A 23,468-nucleotide genomic window follows, 5' to 3' on the forward strand; every position below is an offset into this window, starting at 1 on the left:
GCGATGCTGTCGGCTGAATGTGAATGCAATGCACTTTCACAAACAGTACAAGAATTTTCTCACCGTCTTACATAGTACTGGACGTCCCTTGAGATGCGGAATTTTAAGCTCTCAATCGATACCCTGATATAACCAAGGACGAGAGAGAGAAAGAGAGAAAGACGAGGTTTGGTTTCGCGTGGGAAGGGTTTGGCCGTTTCCTTATGGCACACTACTTCCGGGTGTGGCCATAAAGTTGAAAAGTTAATATTTTAACAATGGGAAACACGAATTCCGTTCGTTATGGTGTTTGCTGTTGTTCTTTTGGTTAGTGGCCAACACACACTAACAGATGGCAAGATGGGAACAGGATGGCAATAAACCAGTAGGCTCATTTCTTTCCCGACAATGCTTGCAAGAGCTCAGGAGCATCACTTGGAACATGGACTCTCTCCCTATCAAAGACAACCGATCGTTCTGTGCTGAACTCAGCTCCTTCTGCTGGACTACCGGAGCTTGCTGTGTATTGAAATAAATTGCGCCATTTTCCCACCAGGCCTTTTCCTCCCCTCCACACACTCCGAGACTGACACTATTTATTCGGTCCAGTTCGGGTGGACAAAAAGAAGCATCGGCTCGGGGAAAGCGACTCAAGTGGTTGTTTGTTGAGGCTGGGGATATTTTTGATAGCATCAATCGAGTAGGGCAGATTCGGCATCGTGATTATGGGACGGCTTTTCCGGGGTAGGACGGGTGGTGGGTGCCGACTTTTTCCCGCCACTCAAGCGGAATGAGTACGTTTTCCTGTCAATAAAATCAGTCGAAATACGGAAACGGTACACAAAAACACGGCCAGCGCCCACTCGAGCAAACAGCAACGCTGAACGGTAAAGATGTTTGGCTGATGCTGGTAGGATTGGGACTGTGGTTGGAGTTATTGTCAACCGAAAATGAGCAGGATTAGTGCCTTGCTGATAGGGCAAGGACATAACATTATTTTCTGGATAAACCTCACGCATGCTGGAGTATCGCCAAGCGTTTAGGTGAAACATTTGGTTCCGTTTTTTGTATTCTACCTCCTTATTACTCCCTTTGAGGAGTGTCAGGGGCCAAGAATTCGTACTTAAATAATCAAGCATGTGTTGGGTGCTTCTGCTGGCGGCATACGTGGAAATATGTAGGTGGCACATTTTTTCTCCCCACTCATACCAGCTTGTTTTCGCTCAGTTTTCTCTTGTTCGGCCTGCTCGACACGCCTTTCCCAATCAGAACGAGCCCCTCTGCGGCTGCTCAACCCGTGGGGCCCGATGCTCCACCATTACCATCGAGCGATTGTATTGCCAAATCTTGCCAAAATATGATTCGTTTTGGTTCAATCATCCACCGAGTGCGAGCGGATGTTCATACTGTATGCCGCATGTCTGCCGACCTAACGCAGCTAACGAATCCAACCAACTGCTGTATCATCTCAGCACCGGAGGTACCCAGTCATCGAACACTTGCCTCAATTTTCAAGGTTTCCGAGTGGGTGGCTGTTGTGATGTACGTGTGTTTGTGTGTGTGTGTGAGTGTGTGATGAATGAGGCGAGATTTTCCACCGAAATCTGTACCCAGGGTACCGGTGTAGGTTCGATCATTGAAGGCTATCGATCTGACGTACGTTACAATGCAAGAGAAGGGCCGGATGAAAAAAAACTCTACCATGCAACTCAACTAGCGGAGCAGAATAACGAAAGCTCAGCAAAAAGGTTCGTGCCATAAATCCATTATGCTCCAATTTCCTACTTGTCTGGTAGATCTCTCAATAGCAAACATATGGCAAACTTGGGAGCCCATCGAATCGCTCGGGCCTGTCGATGTGTACACGGCCACTCGAAAAAATTGAAGCCTCGCTGGCGTTGGATCTCTGGCGATAGAGTTTATTTGGTCGAGTAATTTAAGATAGTACAGGAATGCTTCTATTTTTGCAATCCAAGTGTTTGTTTAATGCTGGTAAATAAACAGGACATAATAGAACCGTTCGAATGTAGACGTGTGAAGAATTTTTAATAAATTCCATACTAACAGTTTTCCTTCGGATGATACGTTGCGTTGGTCGACGAGCTCACAAGTGAAGATTGAAGCAATAAATTCAGCACCAATATCCATCTTACGTCTAAAATCTCGCTAACGGAATCGTCCCGTTCGAAGCGACCCGTTGGAAGAAACCGATTGACAACCACAATTACCGATACCGATGGCGATGGCGATGATGATGATAACGATGAAGTTGATTATGATAGTAATAGTGCTGGTGATGTTGGGGCGTGACACAAAAACGAAGGAAAACGGCAAAACAAAACTTTTTCCCACTTGGAAATTCTGTCTGCTCCTTTGCTAGACAACGAAAGGCCAATAAAAAGCCACCATGTTCTCACCTCGAAAACGTGTTGTCTCGCTGTTGAATTCGTGTGCGCCGGTGTGTCCTCGAGCTTCAGCTGTCATCGAGCCACCATTGAGACTGAGCTGGCAAAAGTGGGGAAAACATCAATTCACTGCCTGGCCCAATGGTCAATGAACATGTTGACAGGAAATCCTTCCAGAACGAGCAGCAGCAGACGACGGCGATCCGAACGACGAACCAGCTGCACAAAAGCGATGCCATGAAAAGTCAATCAAAGAACACCTCCCAAACACACACACATACATAGATATAGGAAGCCTCACACCGTCCGGGACCCTTCCGGGAACTTTGACCATCGTGGTAAAATAGTTAGAAAATTGTGCACGAAGGCTGCAAACTGCAAACGGTGAAAGTGAATCACCGATCGCTTCGGATGTGCCGGTGCTTGTGGCATTCGTTTGTCGTCTATTGCTTTGCGGCTTTGGGCACGATCTTTCTAACCGGACATCAACCGTTTCTGATGAATGTGCAATGAGCTCGCATTATTGCGGTTGGAATTGATGTTTGTGTAATGTTTCCTTTTGATCAGGGCTTGAGAAACCAAGAAGAATCGTCTAATAGTCCAATTATAAAACACAAACGAGATAGCGCGATCAAGCATTGAAATCTCAGTGTAGTTTGAAAGATTTTTCTTACAAATGTCTCGAAAGATCACTCAGAATCTTGAACGCATTATTCCTAAACACAAAATCAATATTCCAATGAAATTGATGAATGAGGGCTCTGTAAGGCACATTACTTCGCCCAAATATAAAGACAAACTTCCCCAACTCCTTACTTGAGGAGTATTTTGCTCGTATTTTCTAAGCTGCGATTGCGAATGATCTGGTGTGTCGGGAAGTCAAGTATACGTTATGTCCACTTTGGGAAAAACATTTCATATCCCTGCGTCATAACGTAACATCACAAAATGCTGTCTGAGGTGCCAATCAAGGGACGAATATGCCCCGGGAATAATGTCACGCAACGCTTAGATATCGTTGACACAGCTGGCTCGAACCGTCGACTATGAGCATAAACAATCTCTCGGTCAATTGAACCGGAGACTCACGGTCGTTTTCGTGGGTAATTGGTGAGTTCAAAGCCAAGCCACTAGCCCCAAAGAAGTCTATTAGAGCTACCCGGTGTACGTAAAACTTTATCGCTGACTTAGCCGAAAGTCGGTTGAGAGCCAAACTGGAAAGCTTCAGTGAACGGGCAAATACTAATCAAAGGAAGAATAGAATAGCTGGACAGAGAGAGAGAGAAAGAGAGAGAAAGAGAGATATAGGAGGAAGATTGTCCAGGAAATCAGAACTTGTTGAAATTAGCCACTAGTGCAGGAAGCGAGATTCCATTTCCATGCCAGCAACTTCCAAACATTGGCCAGAGCACAGCACTGACGCGACTAATCCAATTGGACATACCGGGAGGAGTACATTACGATCCTGGCGTAAAAATTGGCTGTCCGCGTTTTACTCCCCCATGGAGAAGATTTTCTAGCTCCCGTCAGCATTATCGAGCCGTGTTTGTAGTAGGACCGCAATTCACGTAGGCCTCCGGTGATGTTCCCGCGAAAAACTAGGCCAACGGTGACTAGTGACATGACGTGCGCATTCGATACCGAGTGTACCAACTGTCCATCTGTCGTCTTTCGCCAGACACATCGTCTTCTGGTTTCCGGTTGGCAGCTGCCCTGCTCTTGGTTGTTCCTCCACCAGTGCGGGGTTTTACCGATGTCAGCTGAACAGCGCTTGACTCCAGTCGAGCGAAACTGCACCACAAATTCCGGCACTGCTTGGAATGAGTCCCCGGAACAGGGGATTACACACATTTGAGCGAATTTTTTTGTAGCTGTTTGCTCCTTTTTCTTTTCTCACTTTTTTCTGATGAATGATTTTTGGCTGCCCAGAACACAAACCACACACATACAGGCACAGACACACAAGCACTCGGAAGCGACTGAGAACAATACGTGAAACCCCTCTAGTTGTTGGTCGTGCCTAGTGCCGGTCGAAATGAAACCGTCAAACAGTGATTTATTTCACGGCCACGTCTGTGCGGCGCTCGGGGTTCGCGATGGTGCTGCTACTGGTTTGGTGGCCATATTTTCATGCGCTTACTGGCGAAGTGTTTGTTGACCATCGTTATGAATTGTAAGTGTCGATCTCGGGATGGGCCTTTTTCTCTTTGACGGTCTTTTTTTCTGTACGATGTTGCCTTCGGGGCGAGCGAGCGAGCTGATGGTGATGATGTGGTTTCACCCAAACAATTTCGTAAAATTGGTCAACACCGTGGGGTGGCGTGTCCGGAACGGTTGGGTTGCAACTGTACGGATGCGTGTCCTTGAGGGCTGTGTGATGAACAACACTTTCTATGTGCGGTAAGGTCGTTACATATCTGACAACAGAACAACATAGAACATTTCCAAGTATTTTTGGCTCGTTTTCGCTTTAAAAGTTCGCTTTAAATGTGTTGTGATTAATACATTTCTTTTATTTAATTATCGGAAAGATTATCATTATCATCCTTTTCACATTCAGCTCAAAATCGGAATGGCTTTAACATTCACTTTGACTTAATTAATGACTGAATGATATATTTCTATGGCATTGTATTGATAGCTCTGATACGACGTACAACAATAATTCCCATTCCCATATAGGTTTTGTGCCGCTTTTTAAAGCCTTCATTATTGAACAAAAGTTCAATTCGATTGAAACAGTCGATTTAAATTAATTTCCATTTCAATTATCGATCAAATTCAATGGACCGGTAAAGAAGAAAATATCATCTTTAAATCATTAAAATCATTACACATCAAGAATTGCATAAGTGAAAAGCCTTCCAACAGATAAGCTCAAAAAAACGATCGGATGGAGGCGCCCAGTCCTTTGTACAATTTTTCTTTTTGCTTCAGCCATGCGTTTAATTTTTAATGTTTCTTTTAACCACGCACTTCGATTGTAGAGCAAGAATTATAACTCTCTCTCTTCCATAAAACCTCACTTACCAGTCTAACACGTGTTACAGTGCACCGAGCTCCATCTCCAGTGTCATTTCTATCATCAGCTGAGCCACTCACTGACACTCAATTTTAGTACAACCCGTCCAGCTGTTTATCATCGGGAAGTTTTAGTACACCATCGCACTCACCCACCGTGGCACTCATCCAACACCAGTGGGCAGAAAAATGCGCGGGACATGTGCTTGAGTTCCCGGGTGAGTTACCCCCGTAGTCAAACCCGAACCCGGTACCCTCAACGAAACGGCACGAGCGCACCCTACATCAGTGCAAATCGAGCGGTTTCTGTCGATGTTTGCCAAATTCGCGTGTCCCGGCCGAGCCCAAAACTCCGTTCCCACTATCGCAGTAACGGCCAGCGGTTGTACGGGCGGTTGTCGGTTTCGTTGTTTTGGCATCGAGAGCGTGCGGTACCACCCGGGCCAGGGTTAACATCCTGACATATCGTTGTCAGGGAATGGTTGTTCTGTGCGCTCGAGCAAAGTTTGACCACCGGTTCTGGTGCTGGGTACGGTTTTGTTCGGGGAAAGTTTTCCGGTGGAAGGAGTTGGTGCTTTGATTGATGTTGGATTACTAGTTCGGTGCTGTGTCGGTGCGGTGTAAGTGGATTGCCGAATCAGTTCGATTTGATGGAAACAAATTTGGAGGAAATACTTTAAGCCAATAAGCAATTATCAGCAAGGTGGATGTGTCTCTTGTGTCGTCACCAGTGTTGGGTTGAAGGGTGATAGATTCACTGAAGATTGTGACAGTGTTTTAACGTAATACAAGCAACATTTGCTGAGCGTTGTGGTGAATTTTTAGCAAAGAGTTGTATGATCACTCAAGGTGTAAAAATGTCTTTAGCTGTTGATTGCAGTGCTAGTAAGGAATATACTTAAGTGTTGTTGAATTCAAATGGCGAAGGGCAGCTTCCAGCACAAGGATCGTTAAGTTATCAATTTTAAATAAGTTATACTTCATCGAAGACGTGGCGAATGCTAGACATCCCATAAAGGTAAGAAAATTCTTCTTAAGCCAGCACTAAACCTTCAACTTGATCTGTTGTGTAAACTAAACTTATTTACACTTCTATTAAATTAGCATATTTCCGATAAATTTTCCCACTCGTTACATATCGAACCCCCGCTGGTTTGCAACCGGAACAAACATCCGGAGGTCTCCGGTATCGATGGCCATCGTTGCATGGGCTGGAAGGAGCAAATTGATTATGTTATGTTAATGTGGTCACGTACACAATAAGAGTTTCTATTGATGTTTCTGGCTGGGAAAAGGCGGGACAATTCTACGCCACTTCGGAACTGACTAGATGTGTGCCAGTTTGGGAAGGAATGTTTACCAGTTTGAACCTCCCTGGTACACGACACGTGTCTTTTTGTGAGCTTTATATCTTAGTTTTTGGAAAAGGCTACTCCAGACGTTGAGAGTTAATGTGAGTGAATTCAAATTCAAGGTAATTTTATTTATGAAGTTGTAAAGGGTTTGCATAAATTAATACAAATAGATGTCTTTAAGCGCAATTTGCAGTCAAAATTTATCTGTCAATCATTCTTAAAGACTTACGTTGAAGTGCTCCTTCCCAATCGAATCCCATCGTCGAATAATCGATACGCTCGAAAGCCTCATCATCCTTTAGCAGCTATCCGCGTACGCATTTCGTTTATCGCAAGCGAACCTCCCCCAATATGTTTGTTTTCGATCGGGTTCTCAATGCATACTTAAAGAGCAGGATTATACAGTGGATCGCACTTTCCCGCTCGAATTACGAGTAGCGCCAGCTGACTGCCGTCTTCTGTCATTCCCATCAATTCCGGTAAAACTCGAATAAGTGTGGCATGTTTCCCCAGCAGGCGCCTTGCTGGAAGCTCACACGCCTCAAACAAGACACACACACACACACGCACACACAAAAAAGCCGAACCGAAAATCCACCCAGTATCGGTACATTGCAGTCATATGCAAATTGGGTTGGCCAACCAATAAAAAAAAACCCCCAGAGAGCCTACAGTGAAAAACGAAGGAGAAATCCTGTATAAACCACCGCTACCGGGCACGTACATGTTGCTGATCGTGTAGCAACATCTCGTGGCTGGTTTCGAATTACACAGGACATCGAGCCACCGACGCCAGGTATGACAGTTGTTGCCGGTTGCCGGTGCCAGTCGAGCGGAGAGTTGTTTAACCATTTCGAGCTACAGCGGTACACGTTTTCTAATCTTTAATTCATCGGATTGAGCTGAGTGGATGCGTCAGACAATGTGTTGGCTGTTTATTTTTAATCACTCCGCTAATAAAATTGGACGAGTGATGCTTCTCATCAAAGCATCCCTCTCTCCCCCTTTTTTTCCGAAGCGCGTTTGCTGTTTCGAACGACTTCGGGTTAATGGTTTTACGGTTCCCTTCTAATACACTGCACCACACGCCAGGGAAATTGATAACTCTGCTCGTAGCATTGTCAGGGAGAGCTTAAATGAAAAGTTGCGCAGATGAAGATGAAGCCCGCATAGCTTTAAAGATTAGCTCACAATCAAGTTCACCAAATCGATGATATTAATTTATCAATCCATTATGTTGCTTTTGAGCAGACTTCCACGACCACCATCATGGTGAGGCTTTATCTGTCACTGAGCCAGGAAGTGCTCGTTCCAAAACAAACTTTCCCGAGACTCTTACGAGTGTTTGGAGGGAGAAAACTGTACTGTTTTCTACCCCTAAGCATACTTTTAATCTTTCCCACACACCACTGGCGGCCACCACTCGAAAGAAGGAAGGAAAATCAAGAACACCAATACACCAGGCTTTTTCAAAGTTGAGCAAAACTGCCAGCAAATGGATGCCGAATGCCGCTCGAGAGTTGATTCCAGGACGGGAGCGATAAAATCAACAACTTATTTCGATTATTGCTTTCCCGCATTCGGACTTGGCTCTCTCTCCCTAGCTCCCTGTGGTGTGTTTTGCTCTTGGCATTGATAACAGTTTTTGCAGGAAGTTTTTTTCCGGACCAAACAAAATCAAAACACACCTCGGAGCGAGTTGCAGCTCTCGCGCCGGGATTAGCAAAAACTTTACTATAAAAAGGACTAATTTAGTGCCACCACTTAGGTGCGCCAACTTAGGCACTGTTGTCATAAGGTGCAAATGGCTCAGCGCAGCTACTCATCGTCCGGAAAGGTCCAAAGGTCAGCTTAGTGATGAGCCATTTTTCGGGGGGCGAATGGGTGGAAAATGTTTGCTTTCCCCCTTCTCATAGCAAAATACTCCAAAAAGACCCATTTTCCTTTCCTGAAGCGGGATCACCCTGAGCTGGATATTTATTCGAATTTTTGGGGTTTGTGTGGGGCGAGGGCATCCTAACTACATCAAACAGGCAAACGGTTTCGCAGGACAAAAGTTTAGCCTCAGTAAAGCCAAACACAAAGCCATTGGGCGAATTCGTGACATCGTGGTGCCCTTGACGCGTTAGTGCCATTCGGTCGTCGTCTTGCCTCGGAGCGTTTATGTCTCAAAAGTTGGCCTAATTGTACAAAACGAGCGATGTGTACTCCAAAGAATGGATTCCAAGCACCCAATAACCTTTGCTCAAAGTTGCACTGTTACGAATCTCAAAGGAAAGATTTCAGCATAAACAAAATTAAGCAAAACTTGTTTTCATCGACGTTAGCTCATTTTCTTCTGCTCTGATTAATTCAGCACAGAAGCTGGGAAGGAAAGTTTATTTCTTTGATTGCTTGTTTTGATGCTCGAGCGATTCATACCGCTGTCTCTCTCTCCCATTCTCTCTCTCTCTCTCGTGGGTTTCTCACTTCTCGAAGAATGTTTTCACCTTTTTTACGGTTCACCTGGATTTGTACTTAATAATTTATTCATGGCGTTGTGTTGTTGTCTACCCTCACGCCGTTCTGTTCTAATCCAGTCCCTTCAAATTCGCGATGATTAATTCTGCATTCCTGGCAAACCCCGTTTTATGGGTCGAACACTTTCAAAACAACTTGTTTACACCAGCTGTTTTCTATTTTTAAGCTCTTTGTTTTGTGTTGATTAGCCAAATGCATTGTCTTGTTTGAATTATTAAATGGCTATGTCTATCATCCCTTCTTTCGGTAAACAAATTATTAATCCTTTCTCCTTTTATTTTCTATTTCAGATATTCTGTTCGACACAACAAGTTCGTGTGAAAACAAAGTTCAGAAAAGGCTACATAAATGGATACCAATCGTTTAAAGCTCACCACTCGCCGAAACTGGAATGGTTAAGGTGCAGCAAAGTGAAGTATGTGGAAGGCTACTGAAATCACTCAACTAACCAGTTCCATCCACCGGTGATAAGACCAGACCGCTGGGTTTGTGTGCAACAAAAAAGTGCAACGAAGCGTGCGCAAGCTTTTAGTTTCTTTCTTTTCGTGAGCTTCATTTCGTTGTGTGCGAGAGTGAAAAAGTGCGCGCGAGTGTGGATAAAATGAATGACCGTACAGTGCTACCCAATCAAAGATAAAAATGCAGTATATCATCATAGGTGGATTATTCGTACTGGCAAATCTGCATTTCAACCATCACAACGCAATGGGTAAGTTTGGCAGGGCAAAACATAAACGAGCTCCATCAGCTTTTCTTATTTCTTTTTAAGGCTTTTTATTCAAAGCGGCTTTGGTTATTTCGTTCACCAGTTAATAGATTTTTTGCGGAAAAATGTGAAAAATATTTTTCATTAGCTGCTTATCAGTTCAGCTCAACCAGCGCTCGGTGGAATTTCGAGTCGATGAATGGAGTGGTCATCAGGCGACATTTGCAGTATGGAGGATGGGTGGTAGGGTGGTTCACTCGCTGTTGATGGGATCTAAAATCCATTAGCTAGCGATACAGATGGACGTTAATGTGCATCGGATTTCGATTTGGATAGGGCATTCAGATGTAAATGAAAGATGGTATCTCGTCCGCTCGTTCATGTAATGTTCAATATTTCTATTCAATGGTTAATGCTCAATACTTCGTGGGGGTTTATTAACATAAATAGTATAAATAGCATTTGTTAAGCATGTTTACAGCTTATGAAAATCCTACTGTTGAGTTTTTCTTTTTGAGTGTAAAAATTCCCTTGTTGTGTTTACTCTATGGTTCAGTTCTCGAAAGGGATTTAATCAAACGGATACTCAACATTTCGAAGCATTAGCAAGTTTTGAGCAGCTCCATCACAATCTTCCACGAACACGTCATGCTTATATGCTTAAAATCCTAATGAATTTGTAAATGGAGCGTTGGTAGCTGAACATGTTTCGATTACGGTTTGTGATTTTTTCGATCACGTAATTTATATTTACATTTCCCAAAAAAAACATCGAAAATCCTCATGGATGAATTATTCAAAGGTGGAAGGACGATGTCGAGTTGGGAATTGCATCACTTCTCAATATTCTTTTATTGTTTTCAAGCGCAAGATAAAGCTTTTCAGAAGCAAGGCAACTTTTCGCTTAATTTTCGCTAAGTTAACCATGCACATGTCAGGAGGATTAATCTAAACATGTGACATTCACACTGGGTCGTAGTAAAATATTATTTATCATTTATATTTATATTTATTTATAATATTATTTGTAATATAACGGCTTGACGCCATTTTGTCATTGTAAGATATTAGTAAGAATGAATATTGTTAAATCTATCACGATGATTATGGGTTGACTCAACCTCTTACTTAGGCCCAGAGATTTACCAAGAAAATCAATTGACGCTTCTGAAATTGATCACCTCGATCACTGAAGATCTATCACGTTCAGATACCTCTTAAATTAGGTATACGTCGGATTTATTGCTTTTAAAGTTACAGTTCAAAGATAAAATAGACCATTTGATTTAGCAAAAAGAAATCCCTTGAGTTGTCCAAAATTCACGCGGACTCTAGAGGTGCTGGACGTTGTACTTGTAAAATTAAAAATTCTTACCGCACCATCTAACTCTCAAAAATAGCACTGCATTCGGTGATTCGGTTCAAAATAAATAGAAACACTACAACGGCAGACGCAAATATAAATAAATGCACCGGGAAAGTTTTACATTGCGACAGTGCTACAACCCAGTGCATCATAAATTCCATCCGTGTCCCGGGTGTTTTCGTAGGGATTTCCGCTTCTACCGGCAGCACCATCACGTCAGCGCTCGAGCACTCTTCTGCCGGCGTCAAGTGTTATTTTAACAGCAACAACAGCAGCTAGCTCAAACAAAATCTGACTCTGAAGAAGGCTTGGTGTGTGAGAGATAGAGAAAAAGAGAGAGCGAGAGATGTCAAGAAGCAAGTGGCTCAAAGCTCAAAAGTACATCCTTCACCTTCACGAGGAGTGCATTTCATTCAAGCCCATCACGGGAACCGTCAGGGTTGAGCTTTAGTAGCGCGCTCCAGTTTGCCGACTTTGCTGCATCGTCACTGACGGCATTCGTGGGTAATGGGTTTTTCGTCTGCCGGTCTGCCGTCAAACGAAAGGGTTAAATGGCACTCGTTGTAGGGCGGGCAAAGACAGACCCGGTGGATTTATTGCAGCAGTAGTAGCCGACGACCGACTCGGGAAGAGACCGGGCGAGTGGGCCATCCGTCACGGGACATTAACATGCTTCGTCTCAAGTATCGTCTGACGCAGGATTTCGCATATCTGAAAAAGGGGAACATTTTACAAGGCTTTACAGTTTCGGTTGAGCCTTAAATACACGCCCGTGACACGGTGACACATGGCTGCAATAGGGCTCAGATGTTGTCAGGAGTAGGCAAGATGACGCTTAATATTATTTTTGTAAAATTTCTAGCCAGGTTAGGAGTTTCGGCAAAAAAATAAAATACACATTTTCCTGGTTGAGATTTTAAAGGTTGTTGTTTCAGTGCAAAATGGGACCACCATGAACTCCCTTATCCAGCATATAATCAGCTAAAAGCAATGTGGTATATTTTACCTTTTGGCCTTTTAAGAGACCACAAAATCGATATTAAAACAGATAGCTACACCTTAAGAATTGTCAACGACAAATCGCACCCAATAAATGGGCCCAGTAAATGTGGCCCAGTCGAACCATCATCGAACGAAGCATTGAACGCCATCTTTTCTCCCCAGCTTCAGCCTAATTAAGCTGTTATCAATCTTCCTGTTGTTGAACGACCAGAGCTTCACCGGTCTGGGATTGGATGCAATGGATTGGAAAATTAATCAATTAATTTTATCAATCAATCTAACCTTGTTGCTTCAACTTATTTACGTTTTTTTCTATTTCTTTTCTCTGCCATCGATTCGAATCGTTCAGATGGTTGGATGTTTTTTGGCGCGTTTCTCGAGGACTTACTTTTTGATAATCATCAATCAATTAGATGCTATCGATCGACCAAGCATAAGATTGCGCCCCGTTTTGTTTGTTACCACTTGAGCAAACAAGTTAAACTGCTCCAATCATGTGCTATCCTCGAACAAAAAAGTCGTTTAGTTTTCTATGAAATTTAATAAGCAGTCTGCTCCTGCTCCTCGTGATTGCAAACACAAATTTAATCAAATTCGATCTTTACTCGCAGCACAGCACACCCTCTTATCGGAGCTGGCAACAACAATCCAAATCGCATGTGATAAAACACACTCAGCCTCCATCCAATTTCCAATAGCGAAAGTAGAAGAAATGTCTATAATTCCACTCGATGAAATGCAGAAATGCTTCGAAGTCCAAAAATTGAGCATCGCAACATCCTTCCCACCTCGCTACTAACCTGGGATGCGATACTACCATTTCATGTTTGTGCCTATTAAGTGGTTTATGACCTACAAGAAATAAAATTCCAACGGCACAAAACATATAACTTCCCATACTTGTGCTGCCGTTGGTCGGGCTCTCGGGCAAATATTGGCCGAGCAGAGAGAGAGAGAGAGAGATAGAGAAAGAGAGAGAGATAGAGGGGAAACAAGTTATTCGGAATGTGTATGCGTCTCATAAACTCTGGTACTGCTGGGCAGAGTACCCAACTAAAAAGGGTAGGGTGTATGTAGTCAGGAGACCATTTGTTTGTACCACGGAAAAAGGGATGGGGCTTTTACTACGGAGAAATATTAAAATACAGTACAAAGGAAAGATTATACTGGAGATGGAGAAATATGTTGAAGAATTGTCCCCTGTAATTTTGCTACTAGAGCGTTTAAATCAGTGTTAGTTAATTTGACAGCTAGAGGGCCACAACAGTAAGATTTGTGTATGATTTTTCACTGGGTGAAGAAGTCTTTGTGGAAGCCCTCGATATTGCTCGCGATATAGCACTAATCATTTTACTCTAATGAAAATTGTTTGCTCTCCATATTTGTATGATAATTAACATACTTTAGTAACCAGCACTTTCTCTTCTTGGAATTATATTTATTCGAAGTTTACCCATCAAATTTCAAACTGAAATAAAAATATCGTTCAGTGGCGCCATCTAATTGTCGATCTTCCCATGAGTTTTTAAGGATCTTATCATATCTTGTAGTAATACTAAATCCGTATCCAAAACTAACCTTTTGCAGCTTTATCGAAAGAGAATCGTCCACCCATTCGCCTAAGTTGAAATTGAGCAAGAAATTGAGAGTTTATTTACTGCAAAAGAAATCTGCAATCTTATGGAAGCCGATTTAGAAAGGATTTTCACACACGCATTTAATACTAAAATCTACCGACGATTGGATAAGAGTAACACATGGGAAAATTGTTTTTCTCTCCTTCCCGTTCTTCTCAAAGTGTCCGTAAATGAATGACTTTTCACCAACTTCATCAAGGAATAAAACCGCTTTGCTGACCAACGTAACACACAAACACACACTTTTCTTACAAGATTTACTAGCCACATCTGGGAAAAGTTTTCCCGCCCGATGAATAAACCCAAGCGTAGCTGCTATGTGCGTGCATTCGACCCGATCTTCTCTCTCTCTCTTTTCGTGCCGGACATTTATCCGGATGTTGGAAGATACTCACGGGCTTTAAAAAGCGAAAGAACCGGCAGTGTCCGGAGCTGCTGCTGTTATTGGGGGTATGTGGGTCTGAAATAATAAACTTTTCCCTCCTTGTGTACGTAGACCAGCACAAACGAGAGCCTAATTTGGCCCCACAGTTATAAGCTCAAACATGGTAAAATAAATTGCTCCCCATCAATGGCCTCCGGGCGTTCGGTGTTGGCACGGTTCCAGCGGCGTACGGCGTACAGGGATAATTAAATTTGCAGTACACTTTGCGCAGTACGTTTGGCCTGGAAGACACACCAGCGCTCGGTGATGCTGCTCGAGCGGATCTAACTGACAGGCCGGTGTATGCGTGTGCGTTAGTTTGATTAATATGATTGCAAAAGGACGCATAATCACTTTGTTTCAGTGTACTTGGTGTAATTGTTTTAAGATCTTACGAAGAGGATATCGGGACCGTTTTGCTGAACAACAGTGTTGCCATTAAAACCTATTTCACCTAACAACTTCTCGGCAAGGGCACACCTTAATCAACACGTGTTGTTTCAAGCTGTGTGTCATGTCAAGATGTCAATTACAAAGCAAGCAGAGCCATGTTCTTCTATGTAGGATTGGATTTTTCATGAGATTTGTTTTATTTATTCCCACTCTCAGTCGCCGGCGCTCGTTTAGCCCTCCCAGGAAGGCTTTGGCGTCAGGCATCAATTCGACGGCTTATAATGGAATCCATTTTGCAATCATTCCTAGCTCGCTCGTTCCACTTGTCATTCGCAGAAAAAGTTATTGGCACTGCCTTCTTCCCTCACACAAACATACAGAGCAATCCAATCCGCTCAAAGCCATCTCCAACAATCCTAACGAGTCCTGTGTGCCATCCCCCGAAGGAAATTGGGTTTTTACTTTTGGTGTGCTGATGGGCCTCTTCCTTTTGTCAAAAATCTCTGTCCTGTTTATCGACGCGCTTTTTCCCACTTTCACCTTTTCATCGTGGCCGTTTTTTTCTTCTTTTTTTGCTCCACAGGTGTAGCTAATCATCTGCCGGCACCGCAGGAAAACAGAATCATCAAAAAATTTTCACCCCATCCCTACTTCGACTTCGATGTGCCTCGGAACATAACGACCCGCGTCGGCCAGACCGCTTTCATCAACTGTCGGGTCGAGCAGATGGGTGACAAATCGGTGAGTATACGCAGGGGTGGCCGTCGCCCGTTAGCCCTGATTGTTGATTGTACATACGTGGGCGAAAAGGACTGGGTGCCTCCCTACCATACGAGTGGGTGGAACATTTTCGTGAAATTAATTTCATTTCAAAATAGCGCAATAGGATTATGACATTTGGAAATGAGAGCGAAAATGATTTTGGGGAAGCTTGTTTATTGTGGCGGAGTCGGGTGCGTGGTGTGGATTCGGCAAGTTGAGATCAAACACAACAACAGGCACATATTTGGGGCACAGAATGTTGTCAATATTATTTTAAGAAGAATTCTTCTTTTTCGGAACAGCCTCTTGACGATCGTGTCTTGACGATGCTGGCTGGCAAGTACCGAATAGGCCGGGCTCGTGTGCAAAAACAGCACCAAAACCAATACACCACCGGATCGCCTACTTCACATCACGCTCATGGTCCATTAAAAGCTCACAATCCACCAGATATGTTCAACCTGCATCCAGAAATCATAATGTACCCGATTTAACGAGTAATTAATCATATGCACGCATCTCATCACTTCCATATTACCATCGTACGCCCCATTCGCGGCGCAGCGAAATTTACATTTCAAATTCCGCGAAAAATTATCTCCTAAACCGATCCTTCTGCTTGTTGCGGAAAAAGCCCACCACTTTCCACAACTGAAACGCACCGCATCCTTATGGTGCCGTTGCTGCCGCAAGTGATTGCTTCTGGGTCGAGAAATTTATCAACTCTTATAAACACATCAATCATCAGCGGCACGTATTTATCTGTCAGGCCGGTGTTGGTGTTGCTTAGCCTCCCCAGCCAAGCCCACGCAAATACAAGCACCGAAATAAAAACACTCTCATACCTTTCGCCCCAAAAAAACCGGTCGGAGGACAAGCAAGACCTGCTGCTGGTACACTGGCCCAAACAAGATCCTCGTCGAGTGGTGATTTGCATTCGAGTGGGGCGCTCTCTTTTATTCGTGCGCTCTGTGACTGTGTAAATAAAATTCAATAAACGATTTAACCCCCAAATTTACCACCCAGCAGGATTCTTGTTTGCAGCTTTTTTGTCGTTGTGCGTTTTCCTTTCTCTAACTTCGCTTTCAATTTGTTCTCATTTCAACAACCTCCTGTCCCGCCCAATCTTATTCCGTTCGCGTCGTTCGCTCGTGTTCGATCGACTCCACCGGGAATAATACTGTGACGATATCAAACGAACGGTTGATAAATAACAACACACAAACACACAAACACAATCGGATGCTTGCGGGCCAACAGGTCTCCTGGATCCGGAAACGAGATCTACACATCCTGTCAGCAGGAACCGCGGTCTACACGTCGGACGAACGATTTCAGGTAAGTGTGGGTGTGGTGCGCGTTCAATCGATTTGTTCTGGGGCTTTTTTATTTACAGCCGTATGTTTTCTGTATCTTCTGGAGTCCTCGAGGTTTTATTTTTCACTGTTGCATTCTTCTTTATCAAATGACACAAATTGTGAAATCAAGCTGAAGTTGAGGCCTCTAACGAGTAGCTCAAGAGATAGGCCTAGCGGCTTAAACGAACTAGAAAGTAAATACTTAGTTACCTCGCTGAATGATGCTGCCAGGTGAATTAAAGAGCGTAGAAGTGGAAGCCTAGTGAATTGGACGTTGATTTAAAAATTGGCCACCGTTAGAAAGACTCATCTACTCAGAGTTAGGAGTAAATACTAGCAAATTCTTTTGATGAAATTTTATTTTATATTGTTATTTACTTTTGTTCGGAACAATCTGGGCCCAATAAGATACTAATAATAGCTAGCATGAGAAAAAGAAACGGTTCCGCATGCCTTCTCCAGCGCAAGAAAAATGCCGAGAAGAAAAACCGATGGCGTATCCTCGCCACTACAAAACGATTAATTCATAGGAAATGAGCAAAGCAGAAACCAATAAAACTGTGTTTTCTTTCTATCAAATTCTACGAAAACTCGTAATTAAAAGCCGTTGCTCTTTTCACTGCAGGTGATACGTTCCGATAAGGCAGAAAACTGGACGCTACAAATAAAGTTCGCCCAGCAGCGGGACTCGGGCATCTACGAGTGTCAGGTAAACACGGAACCAAAGATGTCCATGGCATTTCGACTGAACGTTGTAGGTAAGTAGACATCGATCAGCTCGATCGGTTCTGGAGATTCGATCGGCCTTTATAACGATACTTCACCCTTTCAGAGGCTAAAGCGATTATCCTCGGACCAACGGACCTATACGTAAAAATGGGCAGCATTGTGACGCTCACCTGCATCATTAGCCAGGGACCACATGATCTAGGGACAATATATTGGTACAGAGGTGAGTTAGGTCATGATCTTCGCGGGTCGCGGGTCTAATTATTGCATCTCATTACTCACGCGAACCGCCCAAGAGCAATAAAGCAGTACATCTCGTCCGGTCACCGTGCGCTAATTAATTTCAATTGCAATTCTTCCCTTTTCTCTTTTTTGTGTCCCGTTTTTCATCAACCTTCATGGCATCGACAGGGTCAAATCTCGTGCAGCCCGTCGAGTTGCATCCCAACGATCCTTCATTAGCATATCCACATCGAATATCGGTTGAGCTGAAGTGGACCGAGGCACTCACGTCACGGTAAGTGTATATATGGGCTGCCGTCCAACTTCCCCAACAATCAATCATGCCCTGGTTGAAAGGGGATGCTCCCATGGCTGTGTGTGTGTGTTTTCCACTTTAATCCCACTTTTTCGAGAGCGGTGGCCACTCGAACGCGACATTTGCCCCTTAAAGTTATGCAACACACTTTTTTTTTGTGTCCACAGGCTGAAAATCCTCGACGCCAAGCTGTCCGACTCGGGGAACTACACGTGTCTGCCGACGTCAGCCGAAGGAACCAGCGTGATGGTGCATGTGATAAATGGTAAGCCCTACAATTACACTGCCCGATCTTATGATTTGGTAAATTATCGCTTAAACAAATTTCACCTCAAATTGCACAAATTTACACACACACACACACTTCTCGTCATCGAGTGAAGAGTTTAATATTATTAAACACACTGAAAAGGACCGTCCATTGAGTTCGATTGCAGTCTTTTATTTGTCGATTTTATCGACCTTCCGATAAGAGGATATTACGCCAAATCGAGTAAATGAAATTGCAATTGCAACTGTTCGACCTGTTCGCCCTGTTGAAAACACCACTCGGAGCGTCTCCATTGCACGACCACCCACAGTTGGTGCAGTAATTGAGTGATGTTGAATTGCAGTAAATTAAATAGTTAATTGGGTGGTTCGTGCTTCCGTTCGAACGCTGTGGTTTGGCGAATGCTTCCATCAAACGGCTTTTTTGGAATTGGATTTAAAGGCGTAACGCGTTTAAATTTGCATCGCATGACGGGAATGTAAGCGGCTTTGGTGATTAAACTTAAAGCAGCTTGTCCTACCCGATTTGAGAGAAGCTTGACGCTTGATGCGACTGACACCGTTCCTAGACGATTTGATGACTGATTAGAATGTTGTCTTTTAATTGCTGATTGCATTTAACATGTGGAAACTTTTTTTATGACCTGGACACTGTAATGGGCTTCGGTTAAGAATTGATAGGTAAAGAATTATTTTTAAAGAGTTTAACGAGGAAGTTTCACACGTTTTCCATTAATTTTTGACATAAAAGATCAAGAATAGATTTTTTTTATCAAAATATTGTAATAAGCAATCGTGCAGAATGCACTTCAACTGTTCTGAGACTGAGACTCATTAGTGTGAGTTAAATATTACAACTCAATCCAAACAACCTTTATATTTTTGTTACTAAAGAGTATATTATTTTTCTCATTACCTAAACTGTGTGCACAATCGTAAACCTTGAAAACAAAATGGCCTTCTAAAGACAATGAATGGTTTATTAAAACGAAAATGCAACCCAAAAAAAAATGAAAGAATTATTTTGATGATCCATCATTCCTGAGATGAAAGCAACAAAACGCGCACTTCTTCGTTACTAAAACCATGAAGACGCGCGCCATGTTCACGGTTGTCTTTCCATCGCACTCGACGTAAGAAGCAGCTGAAAAGATGATAATATCTTTTGTAGTTAATACAGCGAAGTGGAAAGGTGAACTGCTGCCGGAGCAAAAGTGGCCCTGGCGAGTGAGGTCTCGCGAGTGGAACCGTTGAGCGTCAGGCTTTATTATGATGATGATGATGATTCTGGTGCTGCCTGTTAAAACGGGCGGGCCGTACAAACGGGCCACCGCCGATGCAATACAGGAAGCAGCGAAATTCTGCACCAGAAGTGCAAAAAAGTGGCAGTGAAAAAGAAAAACATAATTGTTATCTCTCTGTTCACTCTCGTCCGTGGGGAACACATGCAGGAATGGCCCCCAAGTGCAAGACTCCCACCGGGGAATCGCGGGAGTGTAAGGAAGTCTGCGTCGTAAGCGTGCTGGCTTGCTAAAGTATATGAGCGGTTTTATGTAACGCTCTTTAACACGAGAAGGAGTTTCGAAGTTGTTTTTTTTTTTGTTTTCTTTTTGCCCCGTCGAGTAAGCTCAAGTCTTAACGGACTCGCAACACTAAATGATTTTCGTTTATGGAAATGTGCTCCTTCGGTGGATTTTGTTGCTAGGGAACGAGTGTAAGCCGTCGAGTGGGGGACTCGCCGGGGAAAATCCGTGTTTCTGTGTGTTTTGCGCTAATGTACCACCCGGGTGGACAATGGAAATCACTAGCGGGTGCAATGCAGCATGGTCACAGATGCAACATAAATGCGAAATAGAGAAGAGACTGCACAGAAATACATGCCCTCGACAGAACAAGGTCGTAAAAATGTGGGTATTTTTACTGGGTTATATTACTGGCAAATATTTAGATCTTTATAAGGACTCAGTAAATGTTAGCGAGCGCCTTTACGTAGAACGTGATAATCAGATAAGACTCCAACATGTCATGTGGAGCCTTTTAAGAGATTTAAGATTTTTTTGCTGGTAATTTAGAACTTATTGCGAAACGTACATCTAAGCTTAAAATTTAATTTGCGAGTATTGAGAGTCTTTTTAATACCATGTTGAGCTAAAACAGTATTATGTTGTAGAAAAAAGTGCTATTCCTAACCAGGTTACGAGTTAATAGGGGTCGTATCAAGCGCAACTACCAATAAAACAATTCAAAACAAATGCCAGCTCGTTCAAAGGGATTCTAAATCTTAGTCAATTCTTCAAAACTCAAAATTTGCCTCTTTAAAGGTTATCTTAGAGCTACCGATTGAGGTCTTAGGGAACATCTCGGTCCATCAAGAAGCACTCATTCAACTAGCTCTATTTTGTCTAAGTTCCCATTTTTTACCTCATATCGATGATTTTATTTGCTCCTGTATGTTGGTTACCAAGAAGTGAACCCACTGTCATAGACGATAGAAGCTATAACTCCTAAGAGCTACACCTGCTGTTACACCTGGAACTCGATCTCGATGAAGCCGAAAACGAAAACAATTGTGAAAAGATGATGAAAAGAGAGACAGAAAATTTTTTGAGATCTTGGACGATTCCATTCCAACGAGCTTAAACCCTGTCATTAATTGACATTTTTAACAAAAAACCTTCTCAGTGCATAATACTCCCTTTGCGTGAGATTATTAAGGTTTTCAATCCCCTTTTACCTGTTTCTCAACCTCATTTTACTCTTGTCTTAGACTTGCAAATATAGTAAATAGTTGCAATCGACTTTTGATCTTACCTCAACCACTGCTCTAATCTGCTTTCTTCGATTGCGCACAATACCTTACCTTCACCGCTGGTGGCATTCACTTTGATTTCACTCGAAGCTCAAGTAATCAAAGAAATGCAAAACTACCATTTGATTCTTTGTTCTCGCACTCGCGCCCGCTCGCTCTGTGATTGATGACCAAGCTCTTAAACTTCCGTACCCGCCCTTGGTGCACCGGGCGTTGCAGCGATGTAAACCTCACCCAGAGCGAGGATATCGTCGGATATTGCCTTTGCCGCCCCGAGTCCGGCACGTCTTATCTTACTCGTTGCGCAAGCGAAAATTTGTTTTCGATTATGTTCAATCCTCAATCTCCCAACGATGCGGTACTACCACTCACAGACACACAAACAAATGCCGCACTGCTTTCATTCCATCTATCTGTCTTTCTTTCTCGTATCTCTCTTTAACGCGACATCCATTCGTTCGTCCTTCACCAGGAGAGCATCCTGCGGCGATGCAGCGCGGTTGTGCCACGACCGCTAACAAAGATCAACACCGGAGTGTGCAGCTGCTGACGATGACAATGCTGCTGCTGGTGATGCTAACGCTCGTCTGGCATCGGACCGATCTTGGCAGTACCACGGTACCCTCGACAGCAGCAAGACCCCGGGCGATGGATTTCCAACGACCACGGTCCACCTGCATCATGCCCGGCAGCGCCAGGTCCTCGCAGGTGTCGCACGAGTGTAAGGTGATAACGGACCATCCCGCCGTCGGCACATTATCATCTTCGCCTTGCCACGCGTAATGCAACGTTGTACGATGTTCGGCAAAACCCAGGTGCGCAATCTGCAACTCTTTGGGTGTGAGACGATGTCATACAATTATTGCTTCACACCAACTTACGAGCAGAAGCGGACAAGTTTCTTGCTGTGAAAAAATCGGGCGTGTAATGGATGGGGCAAATGTATTTAAAAAATTCAATTCAACAGCAACACGATTTAAAAACACCGAAAGAAACCATTCACCGATAAAAGAAGAAAAATCAGAGCAAACAAAAATCAATTCTCAAAACAACCAACTACACCGAACGGAGTATACAAATGGGTCCTTTTGCGGTGCCAATAGCAGAAGACAACGGGCCATTCGTTTAGTTGCAATATGCGCCTGGTGTAAGGTGTGAAACGAATAGTTTGTAAGATTTAAAAAACGAGCAACCAAACGCCTCCCCTTCAACCTTCTATTTCCTTCTCCACTCCACTTCCTGACCCACTTTGTCTTAGCGAGTGCACCTGGAGGATGATTACCGTAACAGTAAGTGACACTCTCGTTTCGATGCTCGTCCGGGAAGCAAGAGTTAGGTTTTAAACGAGTCACATCGAATGCTTTTACACACTGACTGAAAGCAAGGGAAGCGCAATACTGGTGACACACGCTGGAAGGAGGTCATCATAAATCAGCTTCAGGTGTGCTGGTGGCGTGTGTGAAAGCTTCAAAGAAGTTTTCGTACAATTAGTGGGAAATGTGCACGCCGCGAGGAAGGAAGCAGTTAAGTTCAGATCATTAGAACGTAGTTCATCAGTTAAGCAAAACGAAACATTGTTTGGGGGCCTGGATACGAGATTAGAAGCAGGAAGGCATACATACATAAGTAACGTAAGTGTAGATACAGAATCCATCAGCAGAGCGAACTCTGAGCTGGTGTGGTGTACAATTAAGAAGCGTGACAGCCGAAGAGAACAATTTTATTTCCACGAATCAACCGTCTCACTATAAAACTTCATTCCGCAGCTAGAAGGGTAGAACATGAGTGAAATTATTTAAGAGAAAAAAGGAAAACGAAGACGAAATCAAGCGTGTACATTCGAAACTTCACTAGGATTGTGGATAGTGGATCAACTTTACGGAATGGCGCAGTTAGCGTTCCTCTCCCTCCCACCCTTTCCCCTCAGTGACCCCCTTACCACTGATAGAGCAAATTTTTAAGGACAAAACCAGGATCCGGGAGGTGGCGAGTGGTGGCGCGTAGCAGCCATTAAAGCTATTTATTTGGGAAATAAAAGTTGAGATTATCTCAAAACCAGACAAGACACACCACAACAACAACAACAAAACCAAGCAAAACCGAGTTTGTTTTTTGTTTCGCATTTCCACAGGTACGAAAGAAAAACTCCTTATCTCGCTTCGTTACACGGTTGTCTCAAGGTGGGTGTGCCATT

General features: G+C 43.5%; 1 protein-coding gene across 1 annotated transcript; it reads left to right on the forward strand.

Moving 5' to 3' along the window:
- Window positions 1–5,692: 5,692 nt before the first annotated feature.
- Window positions 5,693–23,367, forward strand: LOC118517204 (zwei Ig domain protein zig-8-like). Its single transcript, XM_036063165.1, has 9 exons — window positions 5,693–6,423; window positions 9,571–9,989; window positions 15,392–15,549; window positions 16,831–16,908; window positions 17,554–17,686; window positions 17,761–17,880; window positions 18,069–18,174; window positions 18,363–18,460; window positions 21,747–23,367. Exons 2-9 carry the CDS (start codon window positions 9,920–9,922, stop codon window positions 22,055–22,057), a joined length of 1,074 nt encoding a protein of 357 aa, XP_035919058.1. The 5' UTR covers window positions 5,693–6,423; window positions 9,571–9,919; the 3' UTR covers window positions 22,058–23,367.
- Window positions 23,368–23,468: the final 101 nt, after the last annotated feature.

This window comes from Anopheles stephensi, unplaced genomic scaffold (assembly GCF_013141755.1).
Source record: "Anopheles stephensi strain Indian unplaced genomic scaffold, UCI_ANSTEP_V1.0 ucontig66, whole genome shotgun sequence".
NCBI lineage: Eukaryota > Metazoa > Arthropoda > Insecta > Diptera > Culicidae > Anopheles > Anopheles stephensi.